At 39.5% G+C, this 19051-nt stretch overlaps 2 protein-coding genes across 3 annotated transcripts in view; one reads left to right on the top strand and one right to left on the bottom strand.

Annotated features, from left to right (window-relative positions):
- Positions 1–15: 15 nt before the first annotated feature.
- rabl3 (RAB, member of RAS oncogene family-like 3) lies at positions 16–18456 on the bottom strand. The gene is made up of 8 exons (XM_020520691.2): positions 18107–18456; positions 15929–16020; positions 9888–10017; positions 7846–7960; positions 6881–7031; positions 5767–5838; positions 2881–2919; positions 16–495 (listed from the first exon to the last, which is right to left on the bottom strand). Exons 1-8 carry the CDS (start codon positions 18150–18152, stop codon positions 427–429), a joined length of 714 nt encoding a protein of 237 aa, XP_020376280.1. The 5' UTR covers positions 18153–18456; the 3' UTR covers positions 16–426.
- Positions 18395–19051, top strand: part of gtf2e1 (general transcription factor IIE, polypeptide 1, alpha) — a 44404-nt gene continuing 43747 nt past the window's right edge. The window contains exon 1 of one of the 2 annotated variants that reach the window (XM_020520686.2): positions 18395–18492. The gene's annotated coding sequence lies outside the window, so the exon portion shown is untranslated. The remainder of the gene's footprint in view (positions 18493–19051) is intronic. The other variant, XM_020520690.2, reaches the window with a different exon arrangement.

The following is a 19051-nucleotide window of genomic DNA, read 5'->3' as shown; positions in this document are numbered from 1 at the left end:
ATTTCTCAAGGGCCTTCCATTCCTGTTTTTCGTTACAAAAGTATGTAGAGACTGTGCCATGGAAATGCACCAGTTAGATGATGATTGATAGTTAACTATCAAACATTGTTTAAATTTAAAATCAGGCAGATTGATTCTGGTCAATGCATTGCTGTCTCAAGGCAAATCACAAAAAGCTTCAAAAAAAAAAAAGTCTCCTTTTTCAGCAATACTTGATTTCTGTGCCACCAAATATATGGAAACATATTTATGTATCAACAACCTCATACTGCTCAATCTTCACTGTCTTTTATAGAAAAAGAGAAAGTAAGAAACCATTCCTTAAAGAAAATTCTCCCAAATATTTAACTGTGTAATCAGTGTGTGATGTCGTGAGCTGAGCAGAAAGCATTTGCTGTCATACGTGCAAATTACTGGCAATTCTGCTCAATCATAATGAAGAACCTTCAATGTGCCTGCTGCTCCAAATCGCTTTCGGTCAGCAAAACCAGGAATCTGTTTAAAAAAAAAGTACATCTTTTAAACAAAAGCAAATTACAATTGTAGTGTTCTCTTGGTTTCTGTGCACTCTGAATTCAGTTGCTAATCTCAATCATTAAAACTGAACTCCCTCTGACATGACCCATGAAGACATGCTGTACTTTGCTGATTACCCAAAGAGAGGTTATCTATATCACATTATTTGCCTGTCCAAATAGAACATCACCAAAATCATCTATAATAAAGTAAATAACAACTTTTCTTTGCTGAATTAAAAAGGCCAAGATGCAGAAAAGGCCTTAGAAAAGGACAAAAAATTCAAGTCAGCATTGTTGGAAGTTAGTAATTGCTTAACTCTCATCCAAACCAATCACATACATAGGTAATATATTAGCTTAGCTGAGAAGGTAGGAGGGCTAATTCACTTAAGAATTTGTAGCTTTCCTGAGCTATTGTTTAAACATAAGATTACCACTCTTAGCAAGTGGCACTCTCAACAGAAGCGTGGTTGAACTGCTCATAATTACAGCACACCTTATAGTTAGCTTACTGGAAAAACTTACTGGACAGAGCAGAAAAATCATAACCTTGTGTAAGTAGGAACATTTTGATACAGGAATTTAGGAACAGTGCTGGGGCACAGCTGACAGAGCTTCATTAGGACTGTCTGCTTTGCATCTAATCTAGGAGTGCCTTACTGGAACTAACATATTGCTATTTTATAATGTTCCAATATAAATTTCAGGAATTTTCATTCAAAAAGCAATGTTATATTGGCTGGAAAGTAGGAAGAAACAGCGATGGAGAGGAGGGGATCATAGAATCCCTACAATGTGGAAACAGGCCCTTGGCCCAACTAGCCCACATCAACCCTTGGAGCATCCCACCCAGACCCATCCCACTATACCCACCTAAGCTACATATCCCTGAACACTACGGACAATTTAGCATGGCCAATCCACCTAGCCTGCACATTTTTAGACTGTGGGAGGAAACCGGAGTACCCGGAGAAAACCCACGCAGACACGGGGAGAACGTGCAAACTCGCACAGACAGTCGCCCGAGGGTGGAATCGAACCCGGGTCCCTGGCGCTGTGAGGCAGCAGTGCTAACCACTGGACCACCGTGCCGCCCCTATGGAGGGGAGAAAGACAGAGAAAAAGATGGTACTCAATTGTTGAGTTTAAGACAAAAACTAGAAGCTAAAGTGAATTGTGGTTTTTTTAGCATTCAAACTTCTTTGCTCTGTACTGCTTTGTTTTTCAGACTTGCATTCATATCCAGCCAGACAGACAATCGGCTGCAATTGCGGGATTCTCCAAGTTATTGCTGGGCTCAGGCAAAACTATTGATTGACTTTAATCCAGTAAATTACAGACAAGCTGATAAAGTATCAGGAAAAGTGGACAGAACTTGCATTTGTATAACATCAATGCCCTGGTGGTATTATTGCTGGACTGTTAATCCAGAGACCAAGATAACGTTCTGGGTTCAAATCCTGCTACGGCAGATGGTGGTATTTGAATTCAATAAACATCTAGAATTAAGAGCCTTGTGATAACCATGAATCCATTGCCGATTGTTGGGAAAACCCATCTGGTCACTAATGCCCTTTAGGGAAGGAAACTGCCATCCTTATCTGCTCTGGCCTACATGTGACTCCAGACCCACAGCAATGTGGCTGAATCTCAACTGCCCTCTGGGTAATTAGGGATTGGCAATTAATACTGCCTAAAAAAGTGATGCCCTCATCCCATGAATGAATAAAGAAAAAAAACTTTATCTTCATCAGGAGGTTCAAAAGTGCTTCACAAGTAAATTATTTGACAAGTATTGTGATGTATACAAAAACAGCTGCCAATCTGCACACAAGATTCTGCAAATGGCAAATGAGAAAAGTGACTAATTAGTTGAAAAAAATGGATAATAGCTAGCATATCTAAAAGTACAGATTTTATTTGAAAAATGGCACAGGGTCTTTTAATGAACAGGCAGACTTGGATTTGTACTGTAAGTGAGAGAAGGTACTGTAAAAATGCAACCTTCATTGGGCACCGCACTGAAATGTAAGTATAGATCATATGCACAAATCCTGAACTATGCACTTTGTTAACAACATTTTGACACACGGTTAAATATGTGACTAGGTGTGCCAAAGCATGGAATGTGATCTAGCATTGGATGTTATTCTGAAGCTGACGTACACCGCTGGAGCTCTGCTCTCAAACAAAATCACACTGAGCAGATTGGTTTGATCCTGAAGTTGGTACTGATTGAAACACCTGAATTTGAAAAACAATTGCTAGAGTTACTAAATTTAGCTGAACCACTATACTGGGGAGGAAAGAAGCAGGTAGATTCTGGCTTGGCAGAAGAATATAAACTTAAAGATGTACATACCTGATTACCGTCGCGTGAAAAATACCTCCTTTCTATTACCTGAAAACATGAAACAGAGCAATTATCATTACACACAGGGCAATGGTAGATGGAGATACAGAATGGAGGAAATAACGTGCTTTGATCACTTGAGAATTAAAAAGATGCAGCATCATGTGACTGTTTCAGAAAATTGTTTGCAGTGTGATTAAATTATTCACTAGTTATACAGACATCCTCAGTACACTGTCTCTCCCAGGAAGAAATATATTTTCATGACAGTAGGACAGTGCATTTGAACACAGCCAATGATTTGATGCAGGATTACAAATTGCAACAAATCCTACAAGTTTACATTTTCATTTTAACATTACATCAACGCAGCAGTGAAATTCATAGTTTGAGCAGACAGGAACAACAACAGATCACTCGTCATAATGATTAACATCCAGAATATTAACACAAAATGGGGCTTTTGTACAGAGCAATTTCCATAAATGCAATGAAAGAAATTCTATACGGCTACTAAAAACCAAACTTTTACTTTTGAAAAGTTCATTTTTTAAGCTTCCATCTTAATCTGAACAAAATCACTTGTTTCACTGGCTAAAAATCTAAAATTAAATAATATCGCTGCATGTTTAATCCAATGACACATTGCCTGTACTGTGTACTTATTGAAACTGGCTGCAAGATAGATGCTCCCAGACATACCATATGGATTGTTTTGTATAAGTATGTACTGGATTTGCTCAACTTCCTTGATTCATTTGTGGTTTCATTGCTACCTTTCCATTTGACTTGGGATAGTGTGGAGATGACATGTAGTGTTGAATTTCCCAACTCATTATGAAGTGGCTGAATTCTTCATTTGTGAACTGAAGCCTACTGTTGCTCATCACAATGTTAGGAATGCTGTAATGGCTAAAAATGCTTTCAGGTATTCTACAATCTTACCAAGAGTTGTTAAAGTCAGGTGGTTCACCTCCCAGTTGTCAGAATAGCTGTATAAGGGCATAGATAATCAGTCTCCGCAAAAGTAAACAGATCAACTTCCAGCTTCATCTATCATTTGTCCGAGATGCCCCACGACATCAGCTACACTATACTGTGTTTAGCTTGGTACAAAGTGCAAACACAGCACTGGCTGATATGATGCCCGATTTAATTGCTTAGGTTTGACTTATGGAGTATATTTCTTGCCTTCCTCAGTCTTGATTCAATTCCTTGGTGGGTTGCATAGATGCATTTTAGAATCTTTTCTCTCAACTCATTGCAATTCCTTTGTACACCATTTTGGGTTAACAAATCATCTCTTTATGCCCAATATGTTCCTATGACCACAGGAGTGCCCTAGATATTTAGGGTCACCATTGCATCATTATATCTTGCAGTACTTGGAGAAATGAGAGTTCAGAGTGTGTGGGTGCATCCTCTACTTTCTACATACGGAGTGCTGCTCTTGACAAAATATCTTATCAACATAGCAATGTACAACTGTTTCCTTTGCTTATACATAACATCGAGATGATATTTCTGAAATAGGAGTAACATTCTTCGCAAATACTTTGTAGGCAGTAGCAACTTGAGAAAAATGCTTTGAAATAGTTTGTGGTTGGGCTTAACTGTTCACAAATGTTCACAAGCAAAAGACAATGACGCTATGCTCAGATCAAGAGAGTATCATTCTGTTTGTGTTAACACCCTCTAAGCAAACGCAACCAGCTGTTGCTGCATTGGAGCAATCAACTCCTGTCTCACTGGCATAACATTGCAGAATGACTTCTTCACTTAGATTATAGAATTTTAAGACTGGCACTGTCATCATTAGTTGCTTGATGTTAGTGAGTAAAACTTGTTCTATGTCCCAATACTACTGGCAGTGAGTTGGCATAATGGTTCACACTCAGATGACAAATTAGGGAAGAATATTGCTGAATAGTTGAAGATGTCAAACTGTTGCACTGCTTTTACATCTGTTGGTTGCAGCTACAGCTGTGTTTTGGAATTTGGGTGAGGCCTTTTGCTGTCAGTACATGGGCTATGTACTAGACTTTATTTGCAAATTTTTCTTGTTCAACTGGCAAGCTACGTCTCACAGTCACAGCAGATTTTGATCGTGGTCAGTGGCTCTTTGAACCTTATGCATTACTGCTTACACTCTGTGGGAAGTTCCCATAATGTTGTTTCAAACTTACAGCAAGCAACTCACCTCATAAGTCACTAAAAAAGTTTGTCCACTATTTACAAAGCACAAGTCAGGAGTGTAATAGAATACTCTGAACTTGCCTGGATATATGCAGCTTCAACAATACTCAAGAACTTGGCATCATCCAGGTCAAAATAGCCTGCTTGGCTGGTACCACTTCACATCATTCAATCCTTCTATCACTGACACTCAGTAGTAGTGTGTGCTATCTACGGATGCACTGCAGAAATTCACCAAAGGGCCTCTGACAACATTTTCTATATCCAAAACCACTACCATCTAGAAGCACAAGAGCAGAAGATACATGGGAACACACCACTGCAAGTTCCCCTCCAAGCCACTCACCATCCTGACTTGGAAACATATCACTATATCACTGGGTCGAAGTCCTGGTACCCCCACCCAAATAGCACTGTGGGTCTACCTACAACAAAAAGTCTGCTGCAGTTCAAGGCAATTTGTCACCACCTTTTCAAGAGCAACTAGGGATGGACAAGAAATACTTGCCCAGCCAGCAGCACCCACATCACTTGTGAAAAAAAAACTGATTCTTAGGGCTGAGACTTCCTAAAAGGGTGTGAATGATTTTACTGGAATTTTCAGCAAATAATAACTGCTCAATAAGAATTTCAATTCATTGATCATTCATATGTTATACAGGATTAAGATTAGTTACAGCAAGAATTTAAAAAACGTACTTTATCAAAAAAACGGCTCAGTTTCACAGCATTGGAAGAACCTGCAGCCAAATATCGTGGATTGGTACAATCCTAAAACAAATAGTAGAAAATGCATCAATAAACCAGCAGTCCAACAGTAATTATTTAAGCAAAACCAAAATACTTTGGAAGCTAGAAATTTGAAATAAAACAAGTACTGGAAGAAGAAAAAGTGACAGGCCTGGCAGCATCTGTGGAGAGAAAAACCACAATGTTTCAAGTCAGTGACCCTTAATTAAGCTTCTCATGCAAGGCAACAAATCCGAAACATTAATTCTGTCTCTTCATCTCTGGTGATGCTGCCAGCAATTATCCAACTTTATGCAAATTAGTTTATACTACATGCTCACTTCCCACTTTAATAACACTGAATTTCTTTGGGAGCACAGAAAGTAGCTACTGTTCTTTATTATTTGGGATATATCTTTCTTTTTAAAGAAAAATGTATTTCGATCACAGTATATTAATTCAACATATGTATAAACATATTTCCATATGAAATTGCTGACAGCCAAGATGTCCTGATGCAACCCAGCATGTGGTCCTGAGTTACAACATGGTTCATGATTAGCCGATTTTAACTGCGACAACATTGAAGGCTGTAAAGTTGACCTCAGTCAGAGGAAGAGTAAAACAAAATCAAGCAGGGTGTCTGATACAAAACACAACGCAGTGATCACACTGCTAGAAAATATGAATGGGGACATGGATGGTCTTGCCTGAGAGAACAAGAATGAAACAAACATGATACTGCATTGGAATGCATTTTCACCTTATTGTTGATGGTTAAATTTTAAATTTGAAATGTTTTAATATAATGAACGCCATTATTAAGAAATCAAAATCAACTCTAATCTTCACACTATATCAGAGCATTATCATTTCAATTTCTTAGCTGAAGACCAAACCAAACCATCACAGCCTTCTTGGACACAATGTCAGAAATCCAATTTAGTCCAGTCCACCCATTACTATATAATAATTACATGATTTTGTTAAACATAGAATCATTGAATGTAAACTTGATATAATGGAATACTTTTCTATCTTCACTCCTATAAGAATTTGAATCAAAAGTATAAAGAGGACACACCAGATTAATTTCTTCAGCATTGAAATCTTCTGCCAAGAATGCAGTCCTTGTCAAAACCTCATTCCTTTTAGTTTCATGAATTTGGTCCAACTTAGTACCAATGACCAATAACGGAATCTGGTTATCAGCAAACTGTTCACGATCATAGTCCCTTTGAAAACAAAAAGGTTGAATTTTGGCTTCTATATGGCTCACGTAAACTTGGAATTACAAAAATGAAAGACTAAATTCGATGCTGAGTAGTAACTGTGAAAGGATTGCATTCAGTTTTTCCCCACATCCCACAGTAGCTGAACTTTGCTTTCATATATCACTGGGTGCATCTTCTCTATCCATTGACTGTATTTCTTATTTTAATTTACCCTCTGATGACAAATCCCTTCATCCAACACTCTGCACTGGCTGTAGTTTCCCCTTGGTTATGGTTAGTCGCCGTCCAAACTTGTCTCTCCCTCCGACTTATTAGTAGTCTCAACAATAAATGGCTTCAATGCTTCAACCTCCATAACCCCACTGATCAGAATTCACTTCTGTTATCTTTTGCTCAGTTGTCTGAATTATCTGATCATTGGCTTTCCTCATCCTTTTGACAGGATTTCCCAATCAAGGGAGGCAATTCTCCCATTACTCCCTGCACTGTCCTCTCTCCACTCCATCTTTCCTCCTTCTACTCACGCTTCCCTCTTTCCCCAATTTCATACCTCAAAATCCCCGTCCGTCCCTTCAGATGGATTTCAGTTCCCCAGCAAACCAAGCTGACCCGAAAACAAGCAATTTAATCGAGTTTAGCCACGTGCAAAACTACACAAAAATCAACCTAATTGAGTATTGCCTGTTTACTCTTAATCAAGTTGTGGTTTGATTCAACAGTACACATAAAACTCTTAAGTCATCAAAAGGTTTATTTCAGTAGATCTACTGCTATTTCTTGCAGAACTCAGGTTATAATAGAAGTAATAACGTACCCGTTCGTCACTATGACTCCAGTAGGAGATGAATCCTTATTTAAAGCTTCTAATGACCACCTGTAGAGATTCTGGGATGACTTTTTGTTTGTACAGTCGTGCACTAATATTACACCTATAAAAGCCAAAAAAGATAAAACATCAAAACCATAATTAGAAAGACAAAACCTTTGACTGGTTCAGTCACCCAATTACAATGCTATTGTCAAACTAAATGTGCTGAGGGATGGGACTTTATTGTAGGAACTCATGTAGATCTCACCAATATTGCAGTAGAAAAGTAAATACCAAAAAACTAATTCTCAAAGCCTGTCTACCAACTGCAAAAGGAAAAATAAAAATCAGAACAGAGGAAGGGTCACTGGACCCTCCAGCAACTTCTGTTCTTGTTCCTGATTTACAGCATCTGCAGTTCTTTTGTTTTTTTACGAGGAAGAGATTAGGATTCTGATGGTATACCCTTCACCGGCCTGGATGTATGTGGATCCAACAATGCTCAAGACACTCAACAGCACCGAGGACAAAACAGCCTGCTTGTTTGGCACCTTATCTCCCACCTCAAACAATCGTTGGCAGCAGTACGTACCTTATAAAGGACCAACTGCACCAAATTGCCAAGTTTTCTTAGATAGCATTTACAAACCTGTGATCTTAACTTGCACATGCATGGGTACACCATAACTGGTAAGTGCTTCAAGTCAAACATCATCCTGGCTCGGTAATGTATCATGGTTCCTTCAATGTTGCTGGGCCAAAAGCCTGGAATTCCATCCCTAACAGCACTGTATTAGAGGTACACCAGATAAAAAGCAACATTTCAAGAAGGTATCTACAGTGAGGCTCAAACACTCAACTTGCTGCCTGAGAAATGAGAATGCCACTAATTGCGCTAAGTTGTCAGCATTTTTAAAGTCAAGTGTCAAAAACACCTAATTCCAGTTGTACACCTGCAGTATAAAGATTTTCCAAGACTTTTCCAAATGTTTTTATTACAAACTTCATACAGAATTTTATACATACAATGCTTGTATATACTCATCGTGAGTATAGTGCAACAATTTGTGCTCTATTAGGGAATGTTTACACATTCCAAACAAACTAAACTTTTTTTGTCAAAGAACATCAACTGAATAACGGGAATGGAGTCAAACTGAATTTGAAAAAAAAATCAAAATTCAAATGTGAATAGATTTGGAAAGAACATTAATACTCTGACTAGAACTCCTGTGGAATGGAGACTGTTGGAAGACGTACTGTTTCATGAAGAGCCCATCTGGTCATACACGACGCATTGTATGATATACAAGCTGGTACTCTTGACATCACAATATTTAATTGCTAACCTGTCTGCACGGGAAGTAGAGGTTAATTACAGCGACAGCAAATCAAAAGTTACACAGATGAAAAACGTTTTGGAAACCTAAGGACATGGTAATTTTCTTTCTTTAAGGAAAATCTTAAATCAGTTGGCTTAACCAGAAAACCTGCAGGAAATAGTTTTGATTCATTCACTTTAAGTCTCTTCCTATGAAAAATATCACAGGTAATTTTTTTTTTATATATAACAAAGGGCAAGGTTTGAGTTTGAAGGTGACATTTCAAAACATTGATATAACTGAAATGGTCCATAACATATTTCAGGACAAAAGAAAGCAATCCTGACTTGAACCAATATCTAAGACCGATTTAACTCCAAAATATATAGTAAAGGACCATTTATAGCCAATTTAAAAACAATAAAATAATCGCAACACTAAAGGAATTGTAAAATAGAATTGAAATGTAAGAAATTGGATTTTGTCTGGTGTTGATAGGAATTTTTCGTCCAAAATACAATTGGTAAAGTAGAATCCATACATTATTTTAAAAGTTTTCAGTTAAAGAAAACATCACAGATTTGATGAATTACATTGTTTCTTTGCTTAATATTCTTTAATTTTAAGATTTGAACAGTTTATGCAAAATAATGCAGAGTAAAAAAAAGACTCAGTTTATGCATAATTACAGACAAAAATATTGAAAAGCAAAAGTTGCTTCCATACCATTCACAGAGTTGTAAAACACAGCTCTAGTGCTTTTAATACTGTTGGCATTGCCCACAGATCCACCAACATCCCAAAGTTCGATGTAATAGGTTTTCTCAGCTGGCGTGCCTTCTTTATAATCATGAACCTGAGTTAAAGAAAAAGAATAAAATGTATAGAAATTTCATAAAAGTCACCAATTTCTATTTCTACAAAAAGAATTCATTAAAATCAGCTAATAAAACCAGCATCATGATCATAAAATACTTTTCAATGAACATTTCATGAAAACACAGTATAATCCAGGTACAGTACCACTTAGTAGCATGTGACTATTCTTTAGGAAACAATTCTTAACTCATGATAGTAAAATCATTATACAAAGTCTTGGCAGATTTAGAAAATGTTGACAAACATTTATCCTTAAATACGGAGCTGGTGCCAAAGGATTGGAGGATTACAAATGTTACACACAATTAGTCAAATTAAGGGAGACAAACAAACTTAGCAATCATGGGCCTGTTTAAGAATTGGAGGAAGGGAAGCTTTAAGAATATCCAGGAGTACATTAATTCCACCTAAACAAGCATGGAATAATGGAGGAGATCCATCATAATTTTATTAAGGACATGTTTTAATAACTAAATTAATGTCTTTGACAATGTAATAAAGAGGATGAATAAGGCAAATGAAGTTGATGTTGTATAAATGGGCTTTCAAAAAGCTTTTGTTAATGTATCACAGTTTGGCATTATCATTATTACAAAAAGCCTGTCTTCACTTCTAATCCCTAAACCGACTTTCAAAGTATGGGTTTCCCTAGAGATCCCTCTCTTTAGCCAAAGTTAAGCAAATCTTACAGCTTTGTTTAAACCGTCACAAGGACAAAGGGGGGAAGTTATACGAGGAGTCAGAGAAAATGAGTGAGATTCTTAATGAGTACTTTGCGTCAGTATTCACTGAGGAGAGGGACATGACAGATGTTGAGGTTAGGGATAGATGTTTGATTACTCTAGGTCAAGTCAGCATAAGGAAGAGGGAAGTGTTGGGTATTCTAAAAGGCATTAGGATGGACAAGTCCCCAGGTCCGGATGGGATGTATCCCAGGTTACCGAGGGATGCAACAGGGGAAATAGCTGGGGCCTTAACAGATATCTTTGCAGCATCCTTGAGCATGGGTGAGGTCCCGGAGGACTGGAGAATTGCTAATGTTGTCCCCTTGTTTAAGAAGGGTAGCAAGGATAATCCAGGAAATTATAGACCGGTGAGCCTGACGTCAGTGGTGGGTAAGCTGCTGGAGAAGATATGGAGGGATAAGATCTATTTACATTTGGAAGAAAATGGGCTTATTAGTGATAGGCAGCATGGGTTTGTGCAGGGAAGGTCATGTCTTACCAACTTGATAGAATTCTTTGAGGAAGTGACAAAGTTGATAGATGAGGGAAGGGCTGTAGGTGGACTTCAGTAAGGCGTTTGATAAGGTTCCCCATGATAGGCTCATGGAGAAAGTGAAGTCACATGGGGTCCAGGGTGTACTAGTTCGATGGATAGAGAACTGGCTGGCAACAGGAGACAGAGAGTTGTAGTGGAAGGGAGTTTCTCAAAATGGAGAACTGTGGTGTTCCACAGGGATCCGTGTTGGGGCCACTGTTGTTTGTGATATACATAAATGATCTGGAGGAAGGTATAGATGGTCTGATTAGCAAGTTTGCAGATGACACTAAGATTGGTGGAGTAGCAGATAGTGAAGGGGACTGTCGGGGAATGCAGCAGAACATAGATAGATTGGACAGCTGGGCGGAGAAATGGCAGATGGAGTTCAATCCAGGCAAATGTGAGGTGATGCATTTTGGAAGATCCAATTCAAGAGCGAACTATACGGTAAATGGAAAAGCCCTGGGGAAAATTGATGCACAGAGTGATCTGGGTGTTCAGGTCCATTGTACCCTGAAGGTGGCAACGCAGGTGGGTAGAGTGGTCAAGAAGGCATACAGTTTGCTTTCATTCATCGGACGGGGTATTGAGTACAAGAGTTGGCAGGTCATGTTACAGTTGTATAGGACTTTGGTTCGACCACTTTTGGAATACTGCGTACAGTTCTGGTTGTCACATTACCAAAAGGATGTGGATGCTTTGGAGAGGGTGCAGAAGAGGTTCACCAGGATGTTGCCTGGTATGGAGGGCACTAGCTATGAAGAGAGGTTGAGTAGATTAGGATTATTTACATTAGAAAGACGGAGGTTGAGGGGGGATCTGATTGAGGTCTACAAAATCATGAGGTATAGACAGGGTGGATAGCGAGAAGCTTTTTCCCCCAGAGTCGGGGACTCAGTTACTAGGGGTCACGATTTCAAGGTGAGAGGGGAAAAGTTTAAGGGAGATATGCGTGGAAAGTTCTTTACGCAGAGGGTGGTGGGTGCCTGGAACGTGTTGCCAGCGGAGGTGGTAGAGGCAGGCACGATAGCATCATTTAAGATGTATCTAGACAGATACATGAATGTGCAGGGAGCAGAGGGATACAGATCCTTGGAAAATAGGCAACAGGTTTAGATAGAGGATCTGGATCGGCGCAGGCTTGGAGGGCCGAAGGGCCTGTTCCTGTGCTGTAATTTTCTTTGTTCTTTGTCACGACCTTGGTCTTCTCAATTTGAGCAGGAGCTCCTTCCGTATTTTGGGTGGTGAACAATAACAACTGGCTACCTCTCTTTTCTCCTTCTTGGATCTTTGTGGACTGACCGTCTTCAAGAAGTTCAGTGATACTTAGGAGAATCTGCCAACGCATCATACAATGGTTTCCAAAGGACTCTTCCCCTCTCAAAGTCCACTTAAGTAGAAATGCTAAATAACTACCTTCTAGACCTCAACTCTAGTTGATGTTGGAATTGAAATAGTTTAAAGTATAATCATTTATAACACCTGACATTCTAAACAATCCCCCCTCTCCCTGTATCTTGGTGACCAAAAGTCTATCTGCCATCAGCGAAACAGTTGAAGAGCTAAAGGTGAGGAACTCTTAGGAGGCAATGATCGCAAAATGATAGAATTTACTCTGCAATTCGATAGCGAGAAGATGGAATCAGATGTAATGGTATTACAGTTGAATAAAGGCAAGTACAGAGGCATGAGGGGGGAGCTGGGCAGAATTGACTGGGAGAGGAGCCTAGCAGGAAAAACAGTGGAACAGCAATGGTAGGAGTTTCTGGGAGTAATTCAGGAGACACAGCAAAAATTCATTTCTAGGAAAAAGAAGCATATTAAAGGGAGGATGAGGCAACCATGGCTGACTAGGGAAGTCAGGGATAGCATAAAAGCAAAAGAGAAAGCATTTAATGCGGCAAAGTCCAGTGGGAAGCCAGAGAATTGGGAAGCCTACAAAGACCAACAGAGGACAACGAACAAAGAAATAAGGAGAGAGATTAAATAGGAGGGTAAGCTAGCCAATAATATAAAGGATTGCAAGAGTTTCTTTAGATATATAAAGGGCAAAATAGAGGCAAAAGTGGACATTGGTTTGCTGGAAAATGACACTGGAGAAGTAGTTTGAGGAACAAAGAAATGGCGGAGGAACTGAACAAGTGCTTTGTCAGTCTTCATGGTGGAAAACACGAGTAATATCCCAAAAATTCAACAAGAGTTGGGAGGCAGAGGTGAGTATAGTGGCCATCACCAAGCAGAAGGTGCTAGACAAAAATGAAAAGTCTCAAGGTGGATGAATCACATGAACCAGACAGACTACACCCCACAGTTCTGAAGGAGATAGCTGAAGAGATAGTGGAGGCATTAGTGGTGATCTTCCAGGAATCAGTAGAGTCAGCGAGGGTCCCAGAGGACTGAAAAAATTGCCAATGTTTAAAAAGGGAGTGGGCAAAAGACAGAACCTTGGTCATTGGTAAAATTATTGAGTCCATTGCAAAGGATGAGATTTCTGAATACTTGGAAGTGCATAATACAATAAGGCAAAGTCAGCATGGTTTCATCAAGGGGAGGTCATGCCTGACAAATCTGTTAGAATTCTTAGAAGAGGCAACAAGCAGGTTAGACCAAGGAGAACCAACAGATGTTGCTATCTATTTGGACTTCCGGAAGGCCTCTGACAAGATGTCGCACAGGAGGCTGCTGAGTAAGATAAGGGCCCATGGTGTTAGAGGCAAGGTGCTAGCATGGATAGAAGATTGGTTGCCTAGCAGAAAGCAGAGAGTGGGGACAAAAGGGACCTTCTCGGGATGGCAACCGGTGACCAATGGTGTTCCGCAAGGGCCCGTGTTGGGACCACAACTTTTCACTTTATACATTAATGATCAAGATGGAGGAACTGAGGGCATTCCAGCTATGTTTGCAGATAATACAAAGATAGGTGTAGGGACAGGTAATATTGATGAGGAAGGGAAGCTGCAGAAGGATTTAGACAGGTTAGGAGAGTGAGCAAAGAAATGGCAGATGGAATACAACATGGGAAATTGTGCAGTCATGCACTTTGGTTGGAAGAATAGAGGCATAGACTATTTTCTAAATGGGGAGAAAATTCAGAAATCCAATGTGCAAAGAGACTTGGGAGTCCTAGCCCAGGATACTCTTCAGGTACACTTGCAGGTTGAGTCGGTAATTATGAAGACAAATACAATGTTGGCATGTATTTCAAGCAGAGTAGAAATATACAAGCAGGAATGTTCTTCTGAGGCTTTATGAGGCTCTGGTCAGATCATATTTAGAGTAGTGAGAGCAATTTTGGACACCACACCTCAGGAAGCATGTACTAGCCCTGGAGCGAGTCTAGAGAAGGTTCACTAGAATGATCCCAGGAATGAAAGGCTTAAAATAAGAGGAATGTTTGAGGACTCTGGGTCTATACTCGATGGAATTTAGAAGGAGGAGAGGAGATCTAATTGAAATTTACAGAATACTGAACAGCCTGGACAGAACGGTCGTTGGGAAGAGGTTTCCATTAACAGGAGAGACAAGGACCCAACGGTACAGCTTTGGAGTAAACGGTAGACCCTTTAGAACAGAGTTGAGGGGAAACTTCAGCCAGACAGTGTGAATCTATGGAATTCATTGCCACAGAAGGCTGTGGAGGCCAGGTATTTGAGTATATTAAAGAAAGAGATAAATATGTTCTTGATTGTCAAGGGGGTCAAAGGTTATGGGGAGAAAGCAGAAGAATGGGGTTGAGAAACTTGTCAGCCATGATTGAATGATGGAGCACACCCGATTGGTTAAATGGCCTAATTTCTGCTCTTAAATCTTATGAAGCTCACAACATTGTATCGTCTTCCTGGTAAAATCACGTGTCCTCTTCCATTCCTCCAATTTACCCTAACTTAAAGGCAACCCCAAAATATTACAATCTTAAAACTGAACTTGTAACAATTCTTTATCTTTGTTCTTTTAGTCTTTCTCCAAGTCATCCCTTGCTGAAGGCTGAATTACATAAATTTTAGCCTTAGACATTGTCCACCCTTATCAGCCAGTGTGATGTTTTAAGATGCTTCTCAAGTTCTACAAACTGCTACTCAACTACTAACTGTTTGATTAGTATAAAGGTATTTATGCTATGCAGTATTCAGGTATGCATACATTGCACACATGCCATGTCACTGTTTAAACCATTTTTAAAAATGTACTTCTTTATCTTTCTAAAATAGGTTTGTCTCTTAAGTCTAGCTTTTCATCCACTGTCTTCTAGGAAGTTTAATGCAAGCAGTTTTACTTGAGTCAGAAAAATAATTCAGAAACAGATTTCTTGGGCCTTGATGGCAAAAAAAAACCTTTCACTTACATTTAGTGCCCTCTAAACAAACTAATTTCTGTATGCAAATTGAGAAGTAGTGGTGTTAGGGAATATTTCCAACATTTATCCACACTTTTTCTCCATGTTGGCAAACTAGCCCAAACCAAGAACATTCCCGTTATATGCAGTCAGTAAGAATGCACAGTTACATCCAGGACCCATGAATCAAGACAGTTTTCTTTCTTAAGGTAAGCCTGTGAACCAATTATTTGCTTGAAACAAAAAGCAACTTTCACATTTATGAACAAACTCTGTCCTCTCTCACACATACCCTCACATCAACTGAGCATCCAACTGTCCACGATGGATTTCCCAACACCTGGTTGTGGCACAACAAATGGACAAGAGATGATTTCCCAACTCCTGGAAAATTAACAAAGTTAAAACTGAAAATGGAAGTTGGGGTGGAACGTGCATTACCTAGCACTGCTGTTAACATAATACTGACAGGTGTAGACAGAATTATTCAACTTCCATCCCATTTCCATGGTGTTCAAGAATTCTTAGGTAACAGATTATGTAGTTGTAAACAAATTAGATACAGCTTCTCTTACATTACAGCAGTGATTACAGTTCAAAACACCACTGGTTGTAAATGTTTTGAGATGTCAGGAGATACATAAACGCAATTCTTTTCTCTTCGGTTCTAGATTAAATTAACCAAGTAAAAATCAGCTTCCATTGCATATCCCACATTTAACCAATTTGGAACATTCTATCAACAACTCTTAACTGACTGTGCAGTACAAGTATGTAACCATAGCAAATCACAGAGAAGATTTGAGTGAATGAATGGCCTACTCCTGCTCCTAATTTGCATATTTGTAAGACTTGAACATTTCTGTAGGAGACAGAATTGCATAAAATAGGTCAGTTTATAGAGCTCGCATCATTAGAGATGAACCTAACGTTGAAGATCACAAACACAAAAAGAATATTGTCAATTTTTATAGCTCATGAAGATCAGAAATTCATTTAAAAATGAAATTGTATCTATTGAAGAGTTAATTCTACTTCCAAAACAAATTGAGACAGCATGGTTCCTAACATATATCTGAAATACTTGTAAATGAGATATCATTCTCAATATTAACATTCCCACAATAATACCAAAGGTTTAACAAATAGTTTCTATATATTAATGACAGAGTAATTCTTAATTATTGGAAACACCACATATTTATTAAGAGTGCTACAGACATTAGAAATAAAAACAGAAAATACTGGAGAATCTAAGCAGGTCTAGCAGCATCTGTGAAGTGAGAAACAGAGTTAACAATGTGATGCTTCAGAATTGAAGGGAACTGGAAAAGTGTTGGGTGGTATGTTGCAGATAAAGGAGGAAGGAGGAGCAAGTGGAACAGATGGTAAAGATGGCCCACAGCATAAAGCAAAAGGAGTGCTAATGGTAAAATTTATAGTTGAGTATGCATTAATGGTCAGTGTTAACAGGAACAAGGTAAGATCTACTTAGAGCAAATCCATGCAAACCAGACTTGAGGGTGGCTAAATCAAAATGGAAGGCAAAGTTCAAGGTCTGAAATTGCTGAATTCAATATAGAGTCCTGAAGACTCTAAAGTTCCCAAGTGGAAAACAAAGTGCTGTTCCTTTAATTTGCATTAGGCCTCACTGGAAGACTGCAGCAAACCTAGGACAGAGATGTTAGCATGAGAGGACAGTGCTGCATTGCTAAACAAGCAACCAGAATGGTAGGGCCATTCTTATTGAAAGGTGGTGGTGTTCTACAAAGTAGTTACCTTGTCAACGTTTGATCTCACCAATGTAAAGGGGACAGCAATGTGAAAAGTCATTACAATAAACAGGATTGTAGCAAGTACAAATAAATCACAGCTCCACTGCGAAGGTGTGTTTGGGGACTTTGATAGTAAGGAGGGAAGAGGTAAAGGGGTTAGTGTTACATCTTCTGTAATTGCATGGGACGATGCCATTACAAGGAGGGAGGGCATTGAGAAATGTTCAGAATGAACACTGGCAAAATGCTGACGAGAGGGAAAGCAAAAGTGTTTTTGGTTGTGACATCTTGCCAGAGGTGGCAGATATAAGAGGATGATGCTTTTCATGCAGAAGTGATGGGTGGTAGGAATAGGAAAGTTAGGACTAGGGAAATCTGTCATTGTTCTGACAGAGAGGGGCAAGGAGTGGAAGTAAAACTGCGGGAGACAGATTGGACACAAGTCAGTGCCTATCAACAAGGGGTGAGGAATCCGTGATTGAGGAATAAGGAAAACATTTCGAGTCTCACTGAACTCGAGATGTTAACTCTGTTTCTCTCTCCACACGTGCGCCAGACCCGAGTTTCTTCAGCACTTCTTGCTTTCATTAAATATATTTATTGTTTTCTTCGAGGATGCATCGTGGGCAATTTGCAACCACGTTGAGGCTAGCTCCAAGTCACTGTTAGATGGTGAACTGAGTCTAAACCTTTACCTGAATCCCCCAACACCAGCACCTTCACCCGCTCCAAGGACGCCATCACACTAATACGTTCAACCTAACCCAACCCAGCCCTCGGGTTGCCGCCAGAGATTTTAAACAAATGCTCGCTTGGATATTTCTCGAGCAGGAGGGAATCGGTCAGCCTTCGCCAGGCGGTACCTAAACCTGACGACGAAGCTCTGCCCAGGTCAATCGCCGGTTGACCTCAGCCCACAACGACAGCCGCGCGCTAACGTCATCACACACAGAGCCCTGCGCCGCGACGTAACATCCGGGACCGCCGTACGTGATGACGCATCACTCTTCCTGCTGCGCGGCGTCAACCGGGTAACGTGGTAATGTTGCTGCTCGAGAGTCTCTACTTGTAACCGGTGGTGGTGAGTATTTATTTAAATATTAAAACTATTTTATTAGTTTCTGTCATTAACGCATTGTAATGTGACCATCAAAATTGCTCCGCTTCGCTAACACCATTGGGCGGCCAATGTGTTGTTCTTTAATAGACCTACATTATTGATCATTAAGATTTGTTGAATGATGCTGGTTTTATTTATTCCATAAGTTTACTTATTCATGTGAGGGCACCGTATTTGATTTGTTTCTATACCGTGAGGTACTATCAAGGCATCGATATTTACACAAGTTTCAAGCGCGGTGTAATTTGTCGGACTTGGATGAGATGGCTGTGATATAATTACTGGGGAGTAAACTATTTTTAAAGATTAGAACACTCGGGGGGCTGGAAGATCTCCTAAACAACCAGAGCAAATACCCAGTGGATTATACAGCTTTTGAATGAACTTTGAGTACAACTCACCTGGAACTTGAAGTAAATTTTAATGCTCTACTTACTGTAAAGTAGACAACTGTGATAGCAATAGGGTCGGAAAAATGTGGAGCTGGAAAAGCACAGCAGGTCAGACAGTATCCGAGGAG

Source organism: Rhincodon typus, chromosome 11 (assembly GCF_021869965.1).
Source record: "Rhincodon typus isolate 14 chromosome 11, sRhiTyp1.1, whole genome shotgun sequence".
NCBI classification, from domain to species: Eukaryota; Metazoa; Chordata; class Chondrichthyes; order Orectolobiformes; family Rhincodontidae; genus Rhincodon; species Rhincodon typus.
This window is presented reverse-complemented; position numbering and strand designations above follow the sequence as displayed.